Raw genomic sequence first — 27474 nt, 5'->3', positions numbered from 1 at the left:
CTGTGAAACTCCACTTGAACTTGTGCAATCTAAACCCACTGTAAGCAGCATAGCACAAACTGTAGTTTACACTGATGTAATCTGTCTACTTTAGGGGTTTGCACCTGGGCAGCTATAGCTATATAGCTACAGCAATGGCTAGAAACATGAGTGTAGACAAGCAGGAAAACTAATCACAACATTAACAAGATACTCAACCCCATCAAGGATAAAATATCTGCAGTTAAGCACTTTTATGAAGAGAGAGGATCTGATTCTCAATCATTTGATCCCCATGCTTGGGGCAGGAATGAACAGGTATATGGGGGGCAATAAAAGTGGCTTTATGCTACCTTTATAATCCCCATCTGCTAAGCAAGCCAGGGGCCTGTCCAGCCCCTAGTGTAAACTACAGTAACCTCAGGACTAAGCTAATTTATGTTAAGGCTGACCATGATCCTGTATGGGCCAGGGGAAGCAGAATATAGTTGGAGTGCACTGCATTCTGGTTGTGTTCCCTTTTTGCCTCTGGCCTGCCCTTTGGAGGAGGACTAGGAGCAGGGTCAATGTACAGGCCTTAAACCAGCTCTATACCAGATGGGGAGATTCCCTTTACAGTACATATAGTCAAGGGGTCATCTTTGTCCTTTTTATTCAACCAGGGTGACATAAAGGGACCTTTATCCACTGTAGAATCAGGCCTGGACATTATAAAGGACTAGATTGGTAGTCCTATGGTTACTGTTCTGCAGAACAAGATGAGATAACGTGGGATTCAGTTACCAAAACTAGTTGCTTGATACTTTGATAGATGTGAAGATGGAGAGGTGAAAGCAATGCAATGACCTCTCCTATGTAAGAGCAGTGTCTGATGGTGTCATCCCAGTTCTTCTCAAACAGAATGTTAGTATGAAGCAGCTGCAGATCAAAATCTGAGCTTTGAAGTTCAGGAGCACTTGGATTTGGGGTTGTGTCACAAGCTCATTTCTAGCGTTTACAAGTATATATTGAACACAACAATAAAAAAATCATAAAGAAGAGGAAATCATTATTTAAACTGAAGCCAAACATGTTTGTTTATATAGAGGAAAGTCAGGATTTATCAGTATAGCTGTTCTAGAAATTAGCTATTCCTTTTCACTCAGTGTACACAATAGTAATCTTTTCCCAGAAATCATTATCCCAAATGTTTTAGTATATTTTTAAAGAATGTCTTCCTTCGTTCCAAAACTATAAATCCTGATTTAATTATTAACCTGAGCTTGGCTGGCAGAAGTCACTTATATAAACATATACCAGTTTACTGGCAATACTAGACTTTTATAACCAGAAATACCTTGTAGTGTAAATATCTGAAAGCAAAAAAGCCACCTGCAAATGAACAACTCCTTCCAACTGATTTTCTAGAGGACTTTGGAAATATCATCAAGACTTATATTTAAAAATACCTACAGGACTTTGGATAAATTATCAAGAATTATTTTCAGACTACCTTGGTTCATTAAAGGTGGTAAAATATACATTTGCTCATAACAATCCTTCAGAAACTTCCCAACTGGATATTTCAATGCTTTTAATAATCTTGTTTTATAGGATGCTATAGCTTTAAATTTTACTGCATACCTGCACAGAAACACTGAACCAGGTGAATATGACTCAGTGCACAGCAAAATACAAGTCAAACAAGCACGAAGACCATAGCTTCCATTTCCTTTGTGATTAGCGTCCATTTCCCCTCTGTCTCTCTTAATGGTGGGAATTGTCAAGGTGTGAGCTTTTTCAGAAGTGAAACCCAAAACAAGGCAAATATTATGATCCCCAAATCTGACTTTCAGGGCCTCTGAAGCAAATCCAGAATGTCAACATCTAGGCTGGGATTTACAAAGGATCCTAAGTGAATTAGGTACCCAAATTCCATTGAAGTTCAGTGGGACTAAGGAAGTGCCCGACTTTCCTTAGGCTCCTTTATAAACCCCAGCCTAATGGCTTTATAAATGCAGGACTGGAACTAGGATTAGTGAAGCTGGATATGGCAAAGGCCTATCAGATCATAAAATGTTACTTTTCAATTAGTCAGCTATTGAGGAAGTCCTATTGAAGGCAATACAGATTTTGCCCGAGTAAGGTCTTGAGGATATGGGCCATTATTTTGTGTGCTATGCTCTTCTACAAACAGAGGATGACACTATCTCTGTCCCAAGAATCTTATTTAGATCAGACACAAGACAATACTGTTCAAACCTATAAGACACTTGGGTTGAAACTGCAAACATTACCTGCACAGCTTGAAGTTAACCCACACTCACTGGGGTAGAAGAAGAAGATGTTTTTTTGTGAAGGGATTGGTAGGGGAAGGGAGGCCATTCACGGTTCAAAGAGAGGCACTCCAGCCAGAGGTGGCACTAGGGAAGAAGGCACGAGAATGGGAAATACAAATGAAGTCTTTAGTTGGGAGCCTTGAGAAAAGTACAGATAGTGACAGGGGTTAAGGTAGAAATGAGAAGCAAAGATGTGGGCAGGGACAACATTGACATGAAAAGTGAGACGAAGCCAGCATATAGATTTGAAGAGGGTATAGACCAAGCAGTGGGAGAGGTACATGACTCCTAGCAACAGCATTTTCATAGACCGCAGTAAAGAAAAAGGAGGTGACAGCAGGCCAAGGATGAATAGATAGCGATTGTTAAGGTGAGAAAAGACCAAGATGAGAAAGGAGTGAAACAGAATACTGTCTTTAAGCTTATGTGAGTGGGAGAATGGTGTAACTATCAATGTTACTGAAGAACAGAGCACATTGAGTCCCTTCCCTGCAAGCACATGATGCAGTGCTATGGCTGAGCTTTTAAAGGGCTATGATTCTGGTAACCATCATAATTTTAAAGACCTATTTCTTTATCTATGTTACCAAGATCATCTCAGGTTATTAAAACTGAAGGTGTTTTAAAAGTCTAATTTATTTGTCACCGGTTGTATTGTTTGCTAACTACTTGCCTTTTGCCTGGCTTGGAAAATGCAAGCAAACTAGACCATTTCACTTAATGTTTATCATTGCCAATCTTTGGTTAGTTTTGCTTTCTGGTTCTCATTCATACACAAGCCTATTTCACTTGGTTTGGAAACATTGCAAGAAAATGTTTAAATCCAAACAAACTATTTTCAATAATTGAAAAAAAAAGTTGATTAAAACTGCTCTGAGATTTGTATAATATTTTTTTAAAACAACCCCCAAATTTTGGGTCTAAATTACGTGACTGTCTGTTTAAATTGATACTTCACTTTTTCTTAGACAAAAAAAAAAAGTTTTACAGATTTGAAAGCCTTTTTCAGGCTTGAATGTCCTTAAAATTAGCTATGTTTTTTTGTTATTCCTCACTTACAAAATGTCCATCTGCATGCCGTTATGGCTTATGCTAGCATGCAAAATTACATTACATTTATGTCTGTAACAACCATCATTAATCAAGGTCATTTAGAGTTTAAATACACATTCCGAAATCATGATATGATAAAATACATAAAGAGACATAATGGCTGAACACTTTTTTTTAGTGCTACTTCTACTGCAGAGGCAGATATGACTCAGCAGTTTGGGTTTTACTTACCAGTGTGTAACATGCTTTTGGTTCAAAGCCTACAGTAGTTATCTGCAGTTTCTGGTCTGATTAGGAAGTATTTCATTGTTCTAACATGATTACTACCAGGGTAATTTTTGTAACGGTCAATGCTAAAAACCTTGGTAATATTCAGTGATGAAACCTCAAATTTTTCAGATTGTGGTCAATGATTTAATACAATAGTTAACAAATAATAGCTACATAGGGCTCATGAACGGTCTCAAAACACACACTAGGATAACCAGACAAGTCAAAAGTAGAGAGAGGCCTGAACCAAAATTCTGGATCTAAATGCACTCTAACAGAATCTGGACCTTTTTACAACAGGTCAGACCAAATTCCTAGATCCAAACATTCTCCCAAATTTGTGAGGTATTAGGTGGTGGGAGTTGGGATCTGGAACCAGACTTACTGTTTGGGCCATCTACAGTCATTCTATTTCAGAGATTACATGAACAAGTTTATTCTATCTCAGAGACTACATGAACAAATTTGTTAAATTTATAATCAGGAGTGAATTAAGACTAAAGAAGGCTTCTATTCTCCAAAACTTCTAGCATCCCTTTCTATTGAAACATGTCTTCTCTCCAACCCTCTGACAGACCCTTTGTTCTTTCCTACCCAAGCAGCCCAGTTCATCCCAGCTTACTCCAGAGAGACTGGTTCTTGGTGTATGTTCTCTCCTTAAAGGCAGTCAGGCCTTTTGCTCAGATTCACTACAGTGTTTGGATCCAACCTGAACCAAGGATCTGAAGGATCATACTTAAATACACCTCTGTTTACAAGACAAAAGGACAATTTTTCTCCAATATCTAGCCCTGCAAACTCACTGTAGGATCTGAGAGTGATGTAGCTTCTTTTGGCTATGCATTATCCCCAGTGATTCATGAATCTGTATTGACTCCAGATGTACATGCTCTAAACTGCTAATGAGTAAAAACTTGGTTTGATCAGTAAACTAAGAAAAATCAACTTGAAGACACAGATGGTACAGACATGCTGACTAAGAACGTGCTTTTTTAAAAAGCCATGGTTCTAACTTCAATCGTATTTAATATAGTACTTTGTTATCATGGTAGACCCCCCAACATTAATCCTAAAACCACAGGAAAAATTCTAAAAGATTCTTTTTCTCTACAAATTTTAAAGCAAAATAAATGTGAAAACTGAGTTAAGCGTGCAGTTTAGTGCTCAATGTTCCATACTGTTGAGCAGGGACTGGAGTGGGTATCAGGTCAGTCAGCAAAACACTTAACCATGTATTTAATATTATGGATGGACTCATCTCTGTACTTCAGTGATTTCCTGAATCAGAGCCTCAGTGTATCAATGTTTTAATTCACCTTCTCTTAATACTTTTCACAGTTGGTGTGCAACATAGGAAAACCAGAAATTTAACATGCTCCAAGTCCTTCTTATGTACAGGTATTTCTATCTGTACTCCTGTAAATACATACACACATGTAAAACAGTTCTTTAGTTCTATTTGGAAAAGTATTTTATAACTCAAACACACCTGAACAAAGAAAAAGACAAAGAGACAGGATGGAAAAAAAACAGCCAGCCACCAAACAAACTTTCATTCTCTACATACAACCATCATGAGATCTTGACCAGTGAAATAAAGGTACACAGAAATGTCATACCACAGCCACACTCAGCTTTACAGAATTTTAAAGATACCTCAAGCTCTTTACCAGGTATTTTGGCAACACTAAAACACAACAGGAAACGATAGCAGAGAAGTAAATGAGATACAGAGAAGAATAAATTCTACATAGTTGAATTTAGCTTAATAAAATAATTTACAAATATTTGGAGGTGATAGGTTTAGAGTTGTCTTCACCACTGTGCTAGTTTGTAAAATGATCTGCTGCTTTTTACCAATGCCATCCAAATTAACATACACAGCTAGAATGCCTTGCTCCCCTTAAAAAGAGGACAAAGAACAATAGAAAAAAGCAAAAGCCCTTTCCTTCTTCCCCTTTGGCCTTTCTCTCACAAAGGTTCTCTAGCAGCCGCCATTAATGGACTCTTGTCTCTTTTCCAGTAATCTTGTCAATTACAAACTTTATAGGAATAAGGGTACAGTAGTGTGGAGAGAAAGCATGCTTTCAAATTAGTTTAGAAATGGACATGAAACAGACTATTTTTGAAACCTAATATTTTCCTTTCAATCTGCTTGAATTACTCTGATACCTCCCATTAAACAATGAGATTTCCTTCCATTGTGATGCAAAAATATTAGTTTTTCTAGCATCATTTCCCCCTCATCAATTTTTATATGTGGGACTTTTCTCTTTTGACATGAATCCAAGCAAGTGACCTTCCAACTTGAAAGATAATGACTGCCTATGAAATGAGCATATAGTTGCAATCCCCTTCCCAGGGAAAAGGTGTCCCAAATCTGCCCTTAATGACATCCAGTTGAAGGACTGAATGGGCATAAAGCTTGAACTATTCTCTCCCCTTAGAGGTAGGACTGTTAGGGAAATCTGCATACCCAATGCCAAAGCTGTTCTTCAGATCAAAATCTTCAGGACTGTCGATATGGGACCATTCACAACTTATTTACAGGATTGATTTTTTTTTTAAAAGAAAGAAAATACTGCATGAAGAAATAGTCCTTTTCTCTATGGAACTGCTGAAACTCTTATATTCTACATGCTGCTCTCTCTCAGATATCCTGCTTTAAGGGTTTCCTTTGAACATGCTCCTCAGCTTCTTAGAATATTTCACAGTTAGTATTACTGTTAAACAGCTCAATCATTTACCTATCGAGGCCAGGGTTGCTTGGGTGTCACAGAATAGCGAATACATCTGTCAACCTAGAGTTCTTGCTTTTAATGGCCTGCAAGAGGTTGGGACAACCTTCTGCATTGACTTCACCGAATCTGTGACCATTCACAGCAGCTGAGAATCTGCCTCTAGGAGTAAATGGGGCTAGATGGCAGGTGATGATAGGAAGGGAAAAAACCTTTCTGAAAACATTTTTCTAAATCTCAATGCATTTCTCAAAATTATAGTAACTTAAAAAAATGCTCCGATGAAAATTTTACATTGCTAACAATGATTTTAAAAATGTCTCTTTTACAAAATGGGCATTAAGAAATGGTCCATGAACAGCAACACTGTCTCATCAGCATTTTTTTTTACAATGTACCTGAATTATTTTTTAATTAAACATTTTCAGTATTCTTTTTAAGCAAAATGTACAAAGGCATATTAAGAACAGCTGTTTAGCGTTAAAATAGCAGTGCAACATTTGAAGTGATTGAAACTGAGTGAGCTGGCCCCACTGCGCTTTGAGTGACTCAGCTAGAACTCAAATGGGTGACTGTGGAGGTGGGATTACTTTTAATTTGTTGCCATAATGGTTAATTTGTCACTTCTCTCTATCATTTTGATGAAGGCATTTTGCCTTGTAATATAGGCTATAAATGCTACTGGTTTGGTCTCAAACAATTTAGAAGTTTTAGAGAAATTGTGATAAATTCCAAACTATTTTACTTTACAGCCACAAGTTTTTCCTGTGTAATGTTTCAGTTGGAAATATCCCCAGCTCTCCGTCTCTCTCGTCTTCTCTTTAAACAGCATAAGAGGTACCACTTAAGGAGACAGCAGATCCAACGTTATTTCCCTAGTCATTGACAGATTCACTTACACAGAAGCAAAGCATTTGGCTGCAGTGTTTTTGTAATTTTCTGAAAGCAGTCACTAGTTTTTTTTCTTTCTTTCTATGATATCGCAATATATACCCAAAAGACTTTTTGAGGTGGCTTTAACGTTACAGTATTCTTTGAGTCAGTGGCCTCTGAAGAAAGCGTAGTGATTTTAGAACTTATATCTTCAGGTGACACTGGCCTGATTTTTCAATATTTTGGTAGGCTAACCTCCTACTGAACATCAGCAAAAGCGTCCAAAACAGCAGGGTTTCACTTCCATACTTCATCAGACCTGTCTGTATTAAATTACCTACTGCAAAGATGCTCTTCATGCACTCCCACAGAACATACACATTTAAACTTCAGCTGGAATATAGATTATACAAATTAGTTTATTAAAGGTACAATTTGACTCTGTAGACTAGAGGACAAAAGCCATCCCCAAGTAGGAAGTGAGTCCTTACTGTCCTGGATAAGGGATGAGCTTTATCAAAATGTCTTCCTTATTTTAAAACAGTCTTGAAAGCAGGTAGAAAGACCTGCAGATGGAAGGATGTTTTCATATAAGAAAACTATAGGATTTCTGTGGAAACAGGTCTCATTTGTATGTACAGTGACTCGATGAGCTTCTGAACTCATTAAAATTAAAAAGTGGTTCATGAATCTTTGGTTTTACATTATTCCTATAAGAAAAAATATTATTGGTTGATTAATATGGTTCACAGCAGTTAACATTTCTTGGTGGGTTATTCACCTCCTGGAATCCAAAATTTAAGATTACTTACCTCATGCTTGTTTCCTCTAATGTAAAACAAACATCACTGAAATTTAACAGACTTAGTTTTGCAGCTACAGATTATGAGTTCCCTTTTTCAGTTAGGAATGGGAGGACTTTTAAAGGCCTGTTTCTTATCTGTTAAATTTTTTGTAATATCAGGAAACTCAGACTTGATTGGCTCACTTTCTGGAGTGCCTTTGTAAGCTTGTAGAATTCCACCCCCGCCAGATAACCAAAACTGTATTCATATCATATTCTACTTCACTGAATTAATTCAAAGTCCTCAGGAATCAATTTGTTTGAAAGTCTTGCTCAAGCAAATATCTTCTGAGAAGATCTGTACTTGTTTGAAGTAGATTTAGCTAGTCTAATAGAACATGTTGTGTTATTTTCCCTGAATGAAACAGAATGCCAGAAAGTAATTTTACATTAATTTAAACTTGATATATGGCATATCATACATAACAACACACTCCAAACAAAATGTTTGATTTTGGTAGGTTAGCATATAGTATTTATGTTTAAAGATAATTTAATAAAAAAGCACTCTGCTTTGTTGTGTTGAAGACCTGAATTCAGAAACATGCACAGGTCTGCCATGACATCTAAGAACTAAAAATAAGCATACAGGCCAGCTGGACCAAATTCCCATTTGGGTTATAGTTGTGCAACACCACTGAAGTCAATGGGGCTGCACCAGCATAGAAGAGCTGACTCTGGCCTACAGTGTAGGTTTGGTATATCTGGTTCTCTATGGAAAGAGTGTTGCTTTGGACAGCTGCCTGATAATTGACCAACAGAATACCAGAGATGTGACAGCATCAGAAAAAGACAATACTAATTGCTTCTTCTAAAGAAGAGTGAAAATTCACTGCCCCTTTTGGCATAAAGTTGGATGAGATTGCACATACACTGATGCCTTAGCTTCTATATCCATTCTGTCCACAAAGCATAGACATTGCTATTAGCCTAGCAGCATGGGAAAGGTTGAGCAGCCCGTGCTTGTTAAGACTGATTTTCTCTAGTGTTAGTAGGGTCTCACTTTCTTGAGTAACTCATTCATTGTTTCTCTTTTTAAGGCAAACAAAACCCCATGTGGATCAATATCATTGACTGAATTCAAATAACCTTACATTCCTGAAAGTCAAATGGTGAGTACATATTAATTTGAAATTCTTATTGAATCCAAGCTATTAATATAAAATTAAGAGACTGCACAAGCTAATTGTAGGTGTAAAAGAATTCTCATTACAGTGGGGTGACTTTTAAATGGCTTTGCTGGTAAGATTCCCACCTTTCCTGTTTTAAGTAAAACAGTTCTGATTTTATTTTTTTAAATGAAAAAACTGCTGACTCAGCAGGTATGTACAGCTTAATAAGCAGCAACAGCACATTTGCATTGGGAGTTTGTGTCTGAGACTGAAGGAAGGGCAAGGAATATCAAGTCAATAAAGAGCTGATCAAAGGCTACATTTAAGCAATCTGACCTCGATTTCTTAGTACTGGCCCCTTCTATTTTCACAGGAGTTAAAAGTAGCAACCCTATTATATAAATTATGTACTAAATAAGGCAGTGCTTACCTCCACTGAGTATAATGACAGCTATAAATATTGCCAGGTCACTGTCATCTAGTTCCAGTGCATTGAACTTCACAGCAAACTCAAATTTGGGCTCCATAAAGTCACCAAAAGGTTTTCTCAGGCTCTTCAGGAACTCCCGCGTCATGAATCCTTGTCCATTGGATATGAGAACTCCATCTTTATTCATCAGTGAGGCCAGCAGTGTATATATGATTTCATGGACACCATATTTCAGGAGAGTTACTTGGTCATTCAGGTCAAGACTCACAAAACCTGGAATGCTTTTGGCAAATTCTGTGATCTCCTGCACTGCCTCCACTGAGCGAAACTGACACCGCTGGAAGATGCGAATTGCCACCTCTTTGTTCTGCTCCTGCAGGGGTGTCACATGTTTGCAGTTGATCTGATCTTCCCCCATCATTAAGGAGTTCATGTCATAAATAACGAATGGCTAAAAATAAAAGTAAAAATGGGATTGAGTTTCATGTGTCCTTCCTACATACACTATGCTACTGAAAGACTGTAAAGGCATAAAATCCAGATAAACCCGCTAAATCAAACATTCTTACAGTATTAAAAACAGTTTGCAGAAAGGGCAAATAGTTCCTACAGATTTCCTGCACTTGCTGGGAACCCATTTCCTGGAGTTTGGGGCTTTGGAGAGGGCAATATTTTAAATAATTCAAGGAAAGCCATTTCTTTTAAAACACAGAACTGATTTTCACTCGTAAGAAGTGTCTATTATGTTTTTGCCCTCTCTTAGTTTCACAAAAAAGTATTTTACTATCAGAATTCAAAGTTCAAAAGGTTTGCTATTAAAAGAATAATGTTATCCCTTTAACATATATTTTAATAGTTTACATCCAATAACAGATTACCCTTAAATGTTTGTAGCTGAATTTGTAATTATGTTGGTACAATACTTTTTCTATAGACAGACACAATATGTTCAAACTTATATTATTTCATATCTGTCATGCTCATTTTTAAATACTAGTCCTAGTAAGTGTTACAAATAATAGAAACTGTTTTACCTCAACTATCTTGTAAACTGCATCTTCTTCAGTTACATTAATATATTAAAAGGACATAAGTGTTTTTTAAACTCATGTAACTTCTTAATGAGAAAGAAGTCTTTGATGCAAAAAAATAACATAATAGAATAAAGCAAATTCTGGTCACAAAAATGAGCCTGCCTGTTAAAAATACCCAACTGGAACAAGTCAATTTGAAAACAAATTAGAAAAACTAATGCCAGCATAATTCTTTTTCTACGATCTGGAAACAATCTATTTCAGAATAAACAGATGTGAGGTCCCATGACAAGATCTGTTAAAAGAAGCGGACAAGTGAATGGTACAAATTTATCTTAGGAACCTCTATCCTTGGGGCCAAATTATTAAATAAAGTGTATGCATCATTTACCCAGAATTGTATTAGTATATTTCAGAAAAACAAAATACATTTCCCCCTCCTAATCCTTTCATAATATTTGCTTTTTCTCCCTCCAGCAATTCACCTCTGTCTTCCCTCCATTTTCCCACACATAAATAATTACCTGTTATTCACCTCAACTGAAGAAAGAAACACAGGGAGGTATAATCTCTAACACGCTTTTTAGCCTTCATGTATTCAACCCATTGATTTCAAAGAGCACTGGATCAGGCTCTATGTTACTGAATCTCAAAAAAGTAATTTAAACGTGTGCCAACATTTGGACCATGTTCTGCTTCTAAGAAACATACAGTTTGAATTGTTTAATAGTGAAGTTGGGTAGAAAACCACAATTTTACATTTGAGATGGGAGAGGGAAAGATATGGGTAAGGGACAGCTAATATTTGTGAGATATCAGCTATTTTTTTTCAGTGCCACTCTATTGTCTTGGAGCTGCAGAAATATTTCAAAGCATGGTGTTAATATTTCTTCAAACTAAGATCTACATATGTAGCTATGAATGTTTGATCCCCTTCTTATTAAGGCAAAATAAAACAATAAATAATAACTACAAGGTGTTACATATTTCTATTTGGCATTTACTTTTCTGCCTCAATTCTACAAACACCAAAAACAAGGAGAGTCCTGTAGCACCTTAAAGATTAACAAATTTCTGCGGGCATAAGCTTTCATGGGCTGCAACCCACTTCGTCAGATGCAAGAAGTAGGTTGCAGCCCGCAAAAGCTTATGCCCGCAGAAATGTGTTAGTCTTTAAGGTGCTACAGGACTCTCCTTGTTTTTGCTGTGTACATACTAACATGGCTACCGCTCTGGAACAAACAACAAAGTTTCTGTTTAAGTCTTCGATTCTCCTTTTAGCACCAGACATACAAAATTCAAAGGTCAGAGATTCCAAAGCCAGAAGGGACCATTGTGATCACCTAGTCTGTCCTCCTGTATAACACAGGCCATATAATTTCCCCAAAATAATTTCTAGGGCATATTTTTTTGAAAAACGCCCGATCTTGATTAGAAAATTGCCACTGATGGAGAATCCACCATGACCCTTGATAAATTGTTCCAAAGGTTAATTACACTCACTGTTAAAAATTTATCCTGTATGTCCAGGCTGAATTTGTCTAGCTTCAACTTCCAGTTATTGGATCATGTTATACCTTTCTTTGCTAGCTTGAAAAGCTCATTATTAAAATATTTGTTCCCCATGTAGATACTTATAGACTGTAATCAAGTCATTTCTTAACCTTCTCTTTGTTAAGATAAATAGATTGATCTCTTTGAGTCTATCACTATAAGGCATATTTTTTAATCCTTTAATCATTTTTGTGGCTCTTCTCTGAACCCTCTCCAATTGATCAACAGCCTTCTTGAATTAAGGACACTAGAATTACTAGATACAGTATTCCAGCAGGGGTTGTTCATCAGTGCCAAATACAGAGGTAAAATAATAACCTCTCTACTCCTACTTGAGATTCCCCTGTTTATGCTTCCAAGGATTGCATTAGCTCTTTTGGCCACAACATCACACTGGGAGCTCACTGAATAGAGTATTCACTATGACCCCTAAATCTTTAGAGTACCCCATCCTTTAAGCATGGCCTACGTTCTTTGTTTCTACATGTATAAATTTACATTTAGCCATATTAAAAGGCATATTGTCTGGTTGTGCCCCACTTACCAAGTGATCCAGATCACTCTAAAATATACAAAAATATATCTATAAAAGTTTGGTGGCAAAATCTTTTAATACCTTTGTAAGTATTTTATTTGGAACCAGATCTTTGAAAATCAATCTTGGGAACTATGCAGTCTCTCTGTGGAATGCACTTGTTATAGTCTTTAGCTAGTCTTTTTTGATATTTAGAGTCAGTGCAGAAAATCCTGCTATTCTTTGACAATGCTTACAGACAATAAAGATTTTAAACCCTTTGCAATGCCACTCCTGCAAAATAATTTATAGTGCTCTTTACCAAGGATTCAATGCATCTATCTATAAGCCCATCAAATCTTATTGCTTTGTTCCTGGATCTCAGGCATCAGTTCTGCTAGGCAATAGAAGTAAGATAGATGCCTGAGAATTCTGGGTATTGTCATGTAAATGAGCACACCAAGCATCCCATCTGATTACATAATTCCTATATCCTACATTACCACAACAAATATCTTCACTAGTTATTTTCTATGGGCCAGATTCTGATAACCTTACATTGACACTGATTCTTAAAGATCTAACTTCTTGTAATTTGTTTGCAAAGACTTACAAGCAAACTCAAAGCTATTAGCAGTAGATGGGATCCCTTCTAATAAAAATCACCTCTAAGGCTTTGTTTACCTAAGAACATTGTTTTGATTTAATTAAAATCAGTTCTGAAGCCTAGTTAAGCTAAATTGATATGAGGCACTCTTAAAACTGAAACAGAAGTATCCACAAAAGAGGGCTGCACCAATTTAAATTAGCTGCTAAATCAATTTAGTTAAATCAGTACAATTTTCTTATGAAGCAAGGCCTATAACAAAACTGGCTGTGCCATTATGAAAGTGACCAACTGGCAAACCTACGGACAGGCCATTAATTTCAGTCAAAATACAAAACAATGCAAGATACATCGTTGTTTGCCTACAGTACGATGACACTATCTTTTAAATTTTGAGATGCATGAAAGCACATAGTAGGAAAAGCACAGATGTGTCTCAAGACATATTGCAGATGTTCTTCCAGTCCTGGAAACAGAGGAATACTTTTCATATAAATAACTGAATGGAATAATGACTCCATGAGTGTAGCCTATTAAATATCTACTTTCATTACTCCTGGGTCACTCTCTTTCAATCTTCCAGGAGATTCCTAGTTGCTCCTCCAACACCAAATTTGAGAAAAGCATCAGAGATAACATCCGTTCCCTGGTTACTTTTCTGCTATGAATATAATACTTCACTTCAATGGGGCTCAGCCCACCTACATTACAGAATGAAAAAAAAAAAGAATTGATAATAGCCAAGAAAGATGTGTGATTCAAATGAACTCTGTAACGTGAAGCTTATTTAGCCATGGCTGGTGAGCATGGTACATTCCAGAAGAGGAATTGTTACTTAGTAATTTTAGATTCCACATACTACCTTAGCATATCCAATGATTTTCAGATGACGCAGATGCTACTGCAGTTAAAAAAGGTATAAATTTAAAGTTTGCCCATAGTAAACAGTTTGATGTTCCAAAGCACAAAGTCCGTTACAGTACAAATAATATAAAAGTTTTAATAATTATTTACTGACTGAGTGCATCCACTCTCCAGTGGTATGTAAACATGGTCTGAAAAGTGGTAGCAATTATATAGGGGTTTGTCTATTTATGTATTGTTTTATGACAGACTCTAGCCTGGTGATTGGTTTTTAAATTTTTATAGATAAATAGAACATCACGTGATGATACACTATATACATTGCATGAGCATTGCATCAGGATAACATCCAGGCAATACCAACTCACTTCCAAAGTCCAGACAGTTATTAATTAACCACCCAACAAAGCATAACAGCACAGTTCATTCAGATTCAGATCTAACACAGCTTTGGAGTACCTCTCTGAATGACCAGAATTGTGGATGTGCTGTCCTACCACAAATTTGGAACAAATGAAGAAGAGTCCACTCCTAAAAACTCCTGCCCAAACTTTACACTGGGCCCAGTGCATGCTGGGACAGGATGTTTGGTGTTTAGGTCCTGATCCTGCCAACAATTATATGTGAATAACTTCACATCAGTGAGTATTACCATTGACCTGAGCGTGACTATTCGCATACATAAAAATATTTGTGTGCGTAAGTGTTTGCAGGATCAGGGCCTCAATCAGTGCTGTGCAGATGTCCAATCAGCATGAACGCATTGGATAAAGCTGATAGTTGCTTGGTTTAATATTGACTCTAATTGCATCCGTTCAACTATGTGAGAACAGCTGGTGGGATGCTTAGCACATAAACTCACACAATTTAGGGTCAAACTCTGTTACATACAATAGTGTAACTAAGGTTAGAATCTGGCTCACAGAATTTAACATGGAAAAATGAGACCAGTTTTTAAAAAAAATGTATAAAGATTCCTTTTATGAGGCAAAAAAGTGGAAAATCAGCAATATACATTAAAGACAAAAACAATATAATTGAGTTTGCTCCTGCTCTGATGGCTTGGATATGTTAGCTAATGTAACCTGGCAGACCACTCTTGCCCTTGAGTCAGCTAATTTATTCTACCACAAACACATAAGCAGTGAGATCTCTTATACAAATCTATCACCTCTCTCTCATTCATAATAAATAAACAATTATATATTTAATGAGGCTCTCAACATCCTTTATAAATAGGGGCAATCCTAATTTGCAGCTGCAATGGGACCTTTGGTCCCCAACATTTTATACACTTCTATTCTGAAAAAAAGTTCTTAGTCCTTCTGCTCAGGAAGAAAACCTTCTAGTTGTGGACTGATGCAGTACTTTTTGACAAAGTCTGCAGAAAGAGATAAATAGCAGCTCCAAGAATTTATTTCTGATCTCAGTTACACTGTTGTGTGAGAATTAGGAGTAACTGCACTGAGTTTAAAATAGACATAAGAATCAGGCTTTAAGAAAGGTGTGAACTGCCCCTTTTTCTCAATGAGCTGTTGACTCTGAAACCTAACAGTTTAAATGCTGATACTGTTAAATGTTTCACTACCGGTTATTTTAGCAGAAAGATCTGGACAACATCCTTATCCACTGTTGATGAGATCAGAGGTTCTACTTCCTAGTTTAAAAAAAATGCACTGCTACAAATGGTGGAGTTTCTCAGGTCAGACCTTTCGCTCCATGAAAGAGAAATTGCTTGGCCTGCCCTCCAGTTCAATTCTTCTTCCATGCCCAAAGCATGGGACATGAGACACAAAGAAACTATCACTGCGCTTCTCTGCCCCCTGTGCAGGATAGAGAGAGGCTGGTGGAAAATTGCTTTTCTTTCAGCTTTGTCCTCTATCTACATGGACTATTGTCATGCCTGATGAGCAGCAGCCAAGAACTGTTGCTGTCCTCCCTCCCCCTCTTCTCACAGCTCCTCCTGCCAACTGCTTTCCTGCTCATTGCAACACAGTGAGAAGCTTAAGAGAGAGCTGAAAATGAGACAGACAGAGCAGCTGCAGAGTGAAGCAGCAGTGAAGCAGTAAAGGGCTGAGGTCCTCTAGGATTAAAGGAACTAAATACCACATATTACTTAAGGAAAAATGTATTATATGCCCAACTTCTATTCTCCCTCCAACTACTTTGTTTTTTCTTGCCTCGGGTAATCTCTGTACATATGGTACCCCACACTGAACCAGAATATCCATAGCATAGCACCTGTTTACTTCTTGGCAGATGCTGATCTCCTGTTGGAAAGTCCAGCACTATACAGATTATGCAGTACCTCCCTCTTTTCTACCACACTCCAGTGTGTAAGACTATCTTGTAAAGGCACTGCAGTTGGCTAATTAGACCTCAAAGGCAAGTAAATACAGTAAATGGAATGTGATATTTTTAGGGCTGTAAAAAACAACAAAATATTGTTGGTGAAATTCTTGCTAACATCATTTCACTTATTCATTGTACCTGATATTTTGTACCTGCTATAATCTGTGTAATAAAGGCAAGACACACAACTGTATTGGTAAGACTTCTTTTTTTCTGACCTCAGGTTGTGTGATGGTCAGGGAGAGAAAAGGTAATACCTATGTCACATGGCAGAGATCAGTGGCTGCTGTTACAGTTTTGATGCAAAACCACATGAAGTGACTATTTCATGTGTATTCTTAATGAAAAGATTTTGGTTTCATAATGGGTCCACTTTTGTGCACTAATTTTGTGAAAATAGGAGAATTTTTTATTCACATGACAGTGCAAAAATTCTGCAAACTTTGAGACTTCTAATTTTGTTATCAATGATTCACACACCTCTACTACTTATTAATAAAATATGGATGCAAAGTTTCTTAAAGTGTAAGGATCAATGTGGCAATTCCTATTTTGATCATTATTCTATACCTGACTGATTTCTATGGGTTTGATCCAAAACCTTTTGAAGTCAATGGAAAGACTCCCATTGATTTCAATGGGTTTAGGATCCATGCCTAAGTACGGATCCGTAAAACAGTTAACTTCCCAAATCAGATACATGTATAGAAGCAAAATTTCTACCAACACAAGGCAGGTCAAATGATAACTGGTTCTCAGTGGCTCATTTTGAAGCTTAGGGTATGTCTTAACTGCAAAGTTAAATTATCTGCATTCAAGTTACTGCTCTTGAGTTAGACTAGCTTGAAAGAGAGTGGCCACGCTGCAAAATAACACTTTGGCTATTGTAGCTGCACTGGTGTTACACTTATTCATATGAGGCACTACGACTTCTTAGGGACATATTCCATGGTTCTTTGCTCTTCAGGAAGCTGAAGACTTCTTTCCCATTGAACTGTATGAAAAGTTGGCTATCCTGGGCACATGATTGGAATTGTAGGAAGGCACTGGATGACTAGTGGCGTTACATGGAGCTAGCTTGAGTCCACACTACAGAATAGTCATGTTAACAACTGATGAATTGTGCTAATTTGATCTGTAGCCTATACCTCTTGCGGGGGCCAGCCAAACTGAGTTAAAAACATCGCCACACTTGAGTGAAGAGTTTGTGTCTGGATGGCACTTAAGTTCGGGACACCACTTGAGTTATAACGTGAGTTAACTTTGCAGTAAAGACAAGTCTTTAGTGACAGTCAAAAAAAATGTGAAACTATGTCCTGACTTAGAAAGTATCAAAGAAAATCAAATAAATTGGCTTCAGAGTAGTCCTAACTAAAAAACTCCCTGCTAGTCATCCTAAGGAAACACATCAATACCAATAGGTGCAATTTTTTAAAAGGTTTTTATCCCAGGTAGTTGAATGATGATAAAACAAAATTCCATTGTGTTTAATAGGATGTCATAGATGCATACCTTTATGCTGATATACAGAGATATTGCTGTATAAAAAACCCCAGGTCTTTACATGTTGCATTTTTCAAGGGAACCCACAAATACATATACATTTATTGCTAACTTACACATATTTTCCTGTAAGGTGTTTCCTTAAAATTTAACTTCCAGATCCACAGGATACTGAACTAACCAAGATAACTAACTTAAATGCAGGAAATCATCATCGTATCTTAGGAACAAGCAGTATATTTGAGGGGGGGGTGACAGTGCTGGTTCCGTGAATCATTCAACACTTACGATAAAGGAAACCAAGGAGGGTATGACTATCATCATTTAACTACATGGGATTAGAACATCTTTTGGGTTCACAGGTGGTACTGGTAATACACTACAGTATGAATGCTTGCGATCGTATTGCAGCATATTCTCTAACAGATCGCCTTATTACAGAGATAATGTGTCAGATAAACTATGGTAGATGTCAGGGGAAATAGGAAGAGTGGATTGGGGAGTACAAAAAGGTTAAGATGACCTTCAAATTCTTGTACTGGTTTCAAGTATTTTACTAGGTGAACTTGGAGTTTTTTCAAATTATGTTTACTTATCCTATCTAAAAACATTTCCTGTGTTTCAGAGACAGCTTGAAACATGTAACTGCCAACAGCAAAGGGTTGGTTTTTTTTAGCGTGTTGTCAATGTGGTAAATCATTTACTTAAAATAAAAAAAAATTTAAAAAAAAAAAGAAGAGAGAAAACTAACTGATTTGTCTGTCGTTTTTCCTGTCAAGATTGCCCTCGCCTTGGCTTTGGTCAGAGGGAAGGACTTTATGTATGAGTCATACAAGTTCTTGGCAAGGGCTCGAAGATCAGCCGACTCCGGGTTTAACTGGTCGATGTCGCTAGAAATCTCTGCCAAGAGCTTCTCCTTCTCAGCTTGTGGCATTCGCCCAAACCTGATAGCTGAAGAAGATGACAAATTATTACATTAATCATAGCTGCACCTAAACACAAATATATTTTTTAAATAATCTTTTCTGTCACCTTTCAGAATGAGCCTTCCAGAGTTTCATTTTCATTAAGAGTGCTTAGACAAGTGGCAGGAAAATGACTTCCCCCAAGAGAGTAGACAAACAGTTGAAAGGGTTCAGAGAATTGTCACAAGAACAAAACTAAAAGAGGAAACAATCTGGATACCCATACAGTCAGTTAGGATGCCTGTGATAAGGTTTCAGGTTCTAGAAGCCTGCATGGAAATGCATAGCTATTCTGTTGACTCATGTGGCAGTCAGACCAGGTGAATTTTATTAAACCCAACTCAGGAGGATAAAAGAAATGGAGCGTCTTTAAGTAAAGGCAGTGCTGTCTGTCAGATTGAGCACAGGATTAGGAGTCAGAAAGTTCTGAGTTCTAAGCCTGATTCACTCACTGTGTGGTTTTAGGCAAAAAGGGGATATTTACCTACTTTACAGAAGTATTGTGAGAATCAATTAATTAATATCTGTACAGTGCTTAGTATATAAAGAACTATAAAATGTTATTCTGAGAGAAATGAAGGGGTCAGACAGGAGGGCTTTCAGGTAAAATCCATAGAAACCTGAATTTTAGAAGACAGCTTGACAAAAGTTTGTTTGTTGTCCTTAAGTTAATAATAAAGGAAAACCCCAGAGGGGTGAGATTTGAATGCTAACTCTGACTGCATGTTGCTGTTTTGACAGAGTGGCGAAGGATTCGCTTACTCCCAATACCTCACAACTATCAAACTCAAATGTAAGGATACAGGCTCACATCTTTACAACGTACAAGTGTGTACCATCGAAAGAACTATTTATATATATATATGGGCAAGGATTGTGAAAAAAATCTTTTAAATAAGCCAATAAGATATGTTTCCTAATAGACTTTTTGCAATATATAGATTTCAGTAAATGGAATTAAATCTATTTGACCCTTAAGAAAATAAAATAAAATAAAAAGAACAAAGCAAGAGAGAAAGACAAACAAACAACAAAAATCAAGGGAAAATTGTGATCTTGGTTTAGGTGGAGGTAAAAAACTTAATAAATATTTTTAAGTTGTCAATGTCTTCTCCTTTTAAAGGTACAAACAGTTAACATAGTATTTTCAAATGGCTAAACTGGGACACTTCCTTTTGGACTATGCTTGCCTCCTTCCTGTTATGAGAATACATGGAATACTCCTTTTTACAGTGTTTTGTTGGGCCAGAAATAGAACTTTCATAAGACTCAAAATAATCTTTGATGACACAAAAGCACATGAAAGTCATTTAGCACCTGTACCCTCACTGACTGACTCTCACTTCACGACTGCTGGAGGTGGCTTGTTTGCGCTCAAATTTCCATCGCAGTAAACTCCATCACCAAGAGAAACATGCTGCATATCTCACATCTCTGCGGGTGTCCCCCGAGTTCACATTTCAGAATAAAATTGGAATGGAAGGGAACCTAGCAGTCATTAGGGACCACTTAGCACATTCTATATTTAGACTTTTTCCTGAATATGTCCCCTGCCTACAATTTCTTCATATGGAAACATTTGAATAATTGCCAATTGATATTTGTTTTGGATTGAAATCTACGTTATCGTCTTTTTTTCCCCCACAGGGACAGTAAATGAACTTAGTCAGCTACCAGCAACAGTTTCCAGTGACACTTCATTGCCAATCCTCCTGATTTCTTGTATCTTGGGAAAAGGCTTCTCCAAAATCCCAGTTTGTAAAAGGTTTAAAGAAAAAAAAAAGTACCATATATAAATCTGAATGACACAGTGTGATGGCTCAATGAGATTAACACAGTTCTGTCATGGTGAAATGTCATGCATAAAGAATGTGTACTTAGGTTTGTGTTAGTATCCTGCGTAATGGTTGTGGGAACAAAATCTCTGTCTTATCAACCTGGGGACAGCCTCTATTGCAGTCTTTGCGCTGGTGTCTCTCCTACATCCCTGATCAGCACTTACCAGATACTGTAAACTGCATGAGTGTATCCAATGCATTCTTGCCTTGCCCCAGCCCCAAACAGATTTACTGGCACATTGAGAGTTGGCCTGGAGCCCATCTTCCCAGAGCAGAAGGCCTGATCCAAGGTCCATAGGAATCTATTGACTTCAGTGGGCATTGGATCAGGCCTAGGGAGAACACAGTGCCTCCTGTGTGACTGTTCCATCCCATACTCCTATGAGAAGTGGAAAAGTGGGGACACTTTAGCAGGAGCAGTTTGCACGTGCCTTCCACTGACAAGTGAATTTCATTGCAAGAGCACAGTATTATGGATGAATAGTAAAGTTAGGTGATAGAAAAAATTACTCATAATCAAACTAACGAAAGAATTCAAATTCATACCTAGTATAAATCCACTAAAATCACTATAATATTGAAATCAATGGAGACAATACCAGAGATGAATTCAGCTCAAAGTACTTAAATAAATACTCTGAATTAAAAGAAATAGACAAATAGATCCCGCCAATACCATTTGTGTATCAAGAAGTCTCAAAACTCATTTGTCACTTTAAGTTATTTATATCGGGAATCATAAAACTGAGGTTATGGACAATATGCTAGCGTAGTTTATCCTGAATCATTTAAAATTTCTTACACTATGATTTTCCTTGCAGTTCTCATTTTTGAGCTTTGTGCCACAGTCAAGACTTGACATGCTGAGTGCTATGGCAGCATGTATGTTGGCTTTCAAGATTGCCAAATTAATTTTTTCCAGAACGTTTATGATTAAAGAATCCTCATCCTGTGCACTTTGCTACAAATATTCTGTGACATAGGGTGATAGACACTTCTATAGTCAGTGGGATATTTTATAAACTTGCTTCCTTTTTCTTCCAAATTCTAGATGAAATTGCATTTGGGATGAACATGAATGAGAGAGAGAGAGTGCCACTAATAAGATAAGCAAAATTTCCTTGAGACAAACAAATTAAATTTGTGACCTGTTCAGAAAGCATCAGGAACTATAGTTGTATATGTTAATGATATAACTTGGCTTCTGAGATTTTATTAAAAAATTGTGTTTTCCGGGCTATTTAAGGACAGATTTACTGTTAATCACTGATCAGTAGAGAGAGAGAGAGAGAGAGAGAGAGAGAGAGAGTGTGTGTGTGTGTGTGTGTGTGTGTGTGTGTGTGTGTGTGTGTAAAAAACAAAGATGTCAATGTATTTAATACAGTATATGCAGGGATACCTCATGTTAGATTGTTATATAATGCTTTACATCTCAATTGTGTGGGTTCTATGACTGCAAATGTGTTCCAATACTGCATAATCAAGGCTGTACTTAATAAAAAGGGTCCAATTAGTATCATCATACTATAAGTAGAGTGTAATACTGTGTGCATAATACAGACAAGTAGTTCCACTGGTTTCACTGAAACTATTCTCAGGAGTCAGGGTTTTTCAGGATCACACTCTTACTAATGAGATTTCAAAATCATAAGTCCTTTTATACTATTTTTATACGAAGGCGGAAGAAAAATGGACACTATAATACCTGCCCTTGCTACATTAAATATTACTTAGCTCTAAAATTGTTTATATTCTTCTCCAAACAATGGGATTTAATTTTATTTTCACTAGAAAATCCCTCAGTGTCAAAGTTTTTACACCAAATCTCTACTGGAAGACATTTAATTTATCTTACATTTTAGGGTCTCTCTCTAGAATAGGGTAACTGATTATGTTAAGTAGAGTTGCTTACATAGTTGTTTTGATAAGACCCAAGCAATTTTTAACCTGCTAATACTTTGGTTAGTTGGCTCCTTTACAGTGTCTACATACAACAGAGTGCAATTTTTAGATAGACCTTCGTTTGTCACTCACTTACGACTGTGTAGATATATCTTGAGATTAAAAGACAACAGAAAGTCTAGTTCTTAAGGACATGTTTTTTTCATCTTATGCAAGTAAAACTTTCACGCTCCACCTCCAAGCTGAACTGAGCAGTGTCTCAGAGCTATAGGCAGTTTACGGATGTGCTAGGAAGAAATTAAGATAGTTCTTTAAACAAACAAAAGAAACAAACAAGCAAGCAAATAAAAACAATTTAAATAATAGGGTCATTTCAAAATGGAGACTGATTTTCCATGACAGGATAATTGCCATTAAGCTGTACAAATACTACTGTTGTTTTTAAGACTAAAAAAGAAACCAGACTGGTAATAAGGACCTTGCTAAAAATTCTAATACTGGTGAACTGGTTAGAGTTCATTGGTTCAAGAACAATAATCCAAACTAGTATGACAATTTTTAATTTGAAAATTTATGGCATATTTTCATAACAACCTGTCACTGCATAGATGCTTCATGAAAAGAGTCTAGTATTGGTTTGGAGTAGAAAATTACAGCAAAGCAATCCTACTGTTTTTAAATATGGATCCAGTCCTGCAACCTTTGACTCCTGTGAGTAGTAGTTCATCTTGCAGGTAGTCCCATAAAAGTCAATTATATTACCCATGTATGTCTTTGTAGGACAGGACTTTATATTAGTAATTTTCATTGCAAAATAACTACATTGTGTAATGCTGCCAGTCTCCACTGAAAATTTAAAATGACACATGCCCATTGGTATTTCACTCTGGTAAAGGTATGAATGATTTATATTGTGTTTATTTTTCCCAGAAAAAATATGTAATAAACTAGTAGCACCATGGGATAAAAAGTTGCTGAAGAAAAACTGTTGATAGATTGAGGGTATTTAAATATAATATTTCTGGTATGCCTATGTATCTTCAACAAATGGACACCAATTTGGCTTTAGGAAGTGGGTACATCTTAGTTTAGTAACAGGATTTAAAGTAACAGAAATGGACAAGTGTTTGTATTATCCTAGGAATATGTCCATAGGTAGCAAAGGAGTTCACTTTGATTTTATTTACAGTTAATTGTTTTTGTAGAGGGCTTCGATATTTCATTTATTTTCTTTTGCTTCATATAATGATACTAACTGAATGAAAAGTGCTATAGTATTATTTTTAATTTTTAAATTGCTATTTGTATTTAAAATAGTTTTTTCTTTGCAACTTCCAAATTTAATTTTCTTGGTTTCTGCTTCTTTCAGAAAACATATAATTTACAAACAGATGTCAAAAAGCCTTATGGAAAATGAAGCTGCATCAGAAATGGTAACTTTTTCTTTTTTCATAAATGGGAAATTTTGGGTGAACTTGATTGGTTGTGAACTGGTCAAGGAGAGATTCTTTATCAAAATTTTAAAAAGGTTGTTTTCATAAAAATCACAAGAAAAATGTTGTGTACCATCAGGGAAACTCTATGTCTCTGTTGAACAATGAGGCTGAAGACTTCTATCCGTTTTTCAGTGTGCATATGATTTTATGAATGTGAATGAATTTATGTATAATTTAATTTAGAGTTAAATTCCAGTGGCATGGGAAAAAACATCAAGCGACACATGAGGGAAACTGTACATAATTTGGTATTTATTTTCAATTAATATTTCAAAGTACAAAAGGCTCAGGTCTGTACAGCTTGACTGTAAATATTAAATATCTTTTTTAAAAGATCAATTAATTGTAATTCCTATTTTCTAAATTAAAAGAGAAATAGTACAGCCGGACATACCATAAATTATCCAATAAGTGATAGGGGTAGGCTAGGCTTTGTTTCTTTGAAACAAAATTAACATACGGAACCTTGCAAGTCATACTTCAGATGGGAATACAACTGTCCACTTTCTTTTTCAAACTCATGAATGCTGCATTCAGAATTCAGTTCAATACAACAAACAACAAAGCCAATTCTTAACATGCAGTGTTAGGCTAACATTAAACAAGCCATGGCTATCTTCTCCTATTCTCCTGTCACAGCATGTATAAGTGAACCAGTTAATCAAGGCGATGGACAGAAGCGATCTCCTATCGGCCTGAACGCCCAGCACCAGTTCAACAATCCATTTCACAAGGGTTACTGCTTATCAGACTACACGCACACCAATTCAACAAATCAATGTACAAGGACTATTTCCTGCTACTATCAGAATTTATATGTACCAGTTAGGATCCAAATCTGTTCCCACTGGAGTCAATGGCTAAACTTTTTATTGACTTCACTGTGAACACAAGCAGGCTTGTTTTATGTTCTCTATCTATATTTGGGATTTATACAGCTGCCCATCATCATAGTATCTGAACGCCTTCTATAGAGTAGCAATAGTGAAGTCCATAATGGACTTCATGGAGTGTCTGCCTCTTCCCTCTCGTCAGGTTATAAAAAGTTTGCTTTGGATAAGGTTATTTTTGTGTGTGTTAGTAAGTCTCAAGGGTACGTAAAGACACAATTAATTTAAGTAAGGAGATCTGGTGAAATTATAAACCAGGAGAATGAAACTCCTTAAACAAAGGATCTGTCACCAGAACCCCACAAAGCATTTTTCCTGCAATAAATTGCTTCACATTTTGGTGACAACATACAGTTAGAAAGTTTTGGTACAAAATATTCTCAATTTACAATCTAGTCCAAAATATTATATTAATAATATCAGTGACATAGTATCAGTAGTAATGAGAGTAAGCTGCCAATCAAGATAAATTATTTTTTATTCTCTGCTTCTCTGGAGAAGGCTACTGTATTCATCCTCTCCTGCAACCAAGTAGTGCTTTATAGAAGATACCATATGTACTCTCTCTCGACAGTAGCTGACTGTGTCAATGGTAATTTCAGGAAGAAAAAAATTTAAGCAAGCTTCTGATTTAAAATTACAAGAACCCTGATGCCAGATACACAGCAATACAAGCTGAGCAACTGTGGGTTAAACAGAGACTATTGGTTATGGATGGAGAAGGAAAGAAAAACATCCAAAGCATGAGAATACTATTGTCTTTTTTAACCTTCATTCAAATGGTAGATATACAGACGACAAAATATGGCTAGGATCCCCTTCCTAAAGTGCACTATTTATATTTATATATTTATATTTATATATATTTTGCAAAAACATTTCAATGCAATTGCACTAAATATCTTCATGACTTGGAACTTTCAAACACAAAGAGCTGCATTCTGATCCCAGCTACGTGGGTGTAAAATTCCAGAGAAATTCAATGGAATTCACTTCAATGGAGTTACTCCAGTATACACTGCTGCAAAAGAGATCAGAATTTGGCCTAATGCATGTAGCATCTTCCAGTCAAGTTTTGTATTTCTACATGTCCTCACGGCAGAGGGCTTCGTCTTAAGACACAATTTAATCTTTTGTCAAATATATTTTTTAATTTATACATGGCAAGACGACCTTCTGCCACTGAGCAATATAAAGATACCGTGCCTAGCAAAATGGAGAAAGATATCACTTAAGAAGATCCGAGTGCCTGAAAATATACACTTTTGGCAAAATTTTCTCTTGGATGTGCATATGGCTCACAGTGACATCAGTGGAAGCCATATTCTTCATCTACAAGAGAATCTTACATGGCTTGAAAATAATGATACCCCATCCTAGAACATTGTATTACTATAAAAATACCCATACGAAATATTTTCAAAATGAGATTTATTTTTATGAGTTACTGTTGCATCCCAGAAACTTGAAAACCATATTTTCCATTAGGAAAACATTTCCCATACCAATGTATTCACTGAATTCACTATATTAACTTCAGAAACCACAGTTAAGCATTCCTCTTGGGAACAGTGCACTAATTTTTTTATACTGAGAATAATGAAAGTCCTAAAAAAACCACAGAGAAATTATTTTCCCAGTCATGTTTGCAATTCTTTACTCTTAGAATTACATAAGTCTCTATGTTATGACATTTAATTCCTGTTTTTATTTGGCTTTGCCAAGAAAAGAGAGTGAAGAATCTTCATATGGCTCTCTCTCTTCTAAGATTCTCAAATAAGTATTTTCACATGAATTCAGAAATTGACTTTAAGGTTCACAGGGACCTTCTTGATTTTCCTGTGCAACAGAACAGTATCATACTATACTAGGATTTTAGTGCTGTTTGCTTACATACCGTAAGAGGTTCAAATGTAAAATGCTACACTTCTTTATAGCCTAAGTCCAGAAAGTATACAAAATGGAAATGCTGTCTGGGATTCACACTTGGGGTGAAATTTGCCTGTAAGTGGTTGACAGGCCCGGAAAAGCTCTCAATGCTTAGGAACTGCAGCCATTCTGATAGGTGGGAGAAGGGCAACTCTAGAACAGACATGTGAGGGAATTCCAAACTCCTTCCACACAACAGTGCCCCAGCTCTACACATACCAGCAAGAAAGAGGAAGATTGTGGGTAGGCTAGCAGTGTGGCCACTTAGTTTACAATTACGCACATCTAATGTCCTAGTGTGAGGAGACTTTATTGCCATGAACACTACCAAACCTGGATAGGTATTCTGTGCAGCAAGTTCAAATTATTATTATTTACAAACTTTTGGTAAGTTCCACACTCCCCAGAA

The 27474-nt window shown here is 36.6% G+C and overlaps 1 protein-coding gene across 4 annotated transcripts in view; it reads right to left on the bottom strand.

Moving 5' to 3' along the window:
* PPARG (peroxisome proliferator activated receptor gamma) overlaps positions 1–27474 on the bottom strand; it is an 87933-nt gene that overhangs the window by 3081 nt on the left and 57378 nt on the right. For all 4 annotated transcript variants that reach the window (XM_067543758.1, XM_067543761.1, XM_067543760.1 and 1 more), the window contains exons 5-6: positions 18797–18996; positions 9618–10068 (exon numbers count right to left, since the gene is read on the bottom strand). In XM_067543758.1, coding sequence (XP_067399859.1) covers positions 9618–10068; positions 18797–18996 — 651 coding nt within the window. The remainder of the gene's footprint in view (positions 1–9617; positions 10069–18796; positions 18997–27474) is intronic.

This window comes from Emydura macquarii, unplaced genomic scaffold, assembly GCF_026122565.2.
Source record: "Emydura macquarii macquarii isolate MOO-44397 ecotype Brisbane River unplaced genomic scaffold, CSIRO-AGI_Emac_v2 contig_968, whole genome shotgun sequence".
NCBI lineage: Eukaryota > Metazoa > Chordata > Testudines > Chelidae > Emydura > Emydura macquarii.
Note: the sequence above shows the minus strand (reverse complement) of the source record. Positions and strands in the feature narration are given on the sequence as shown.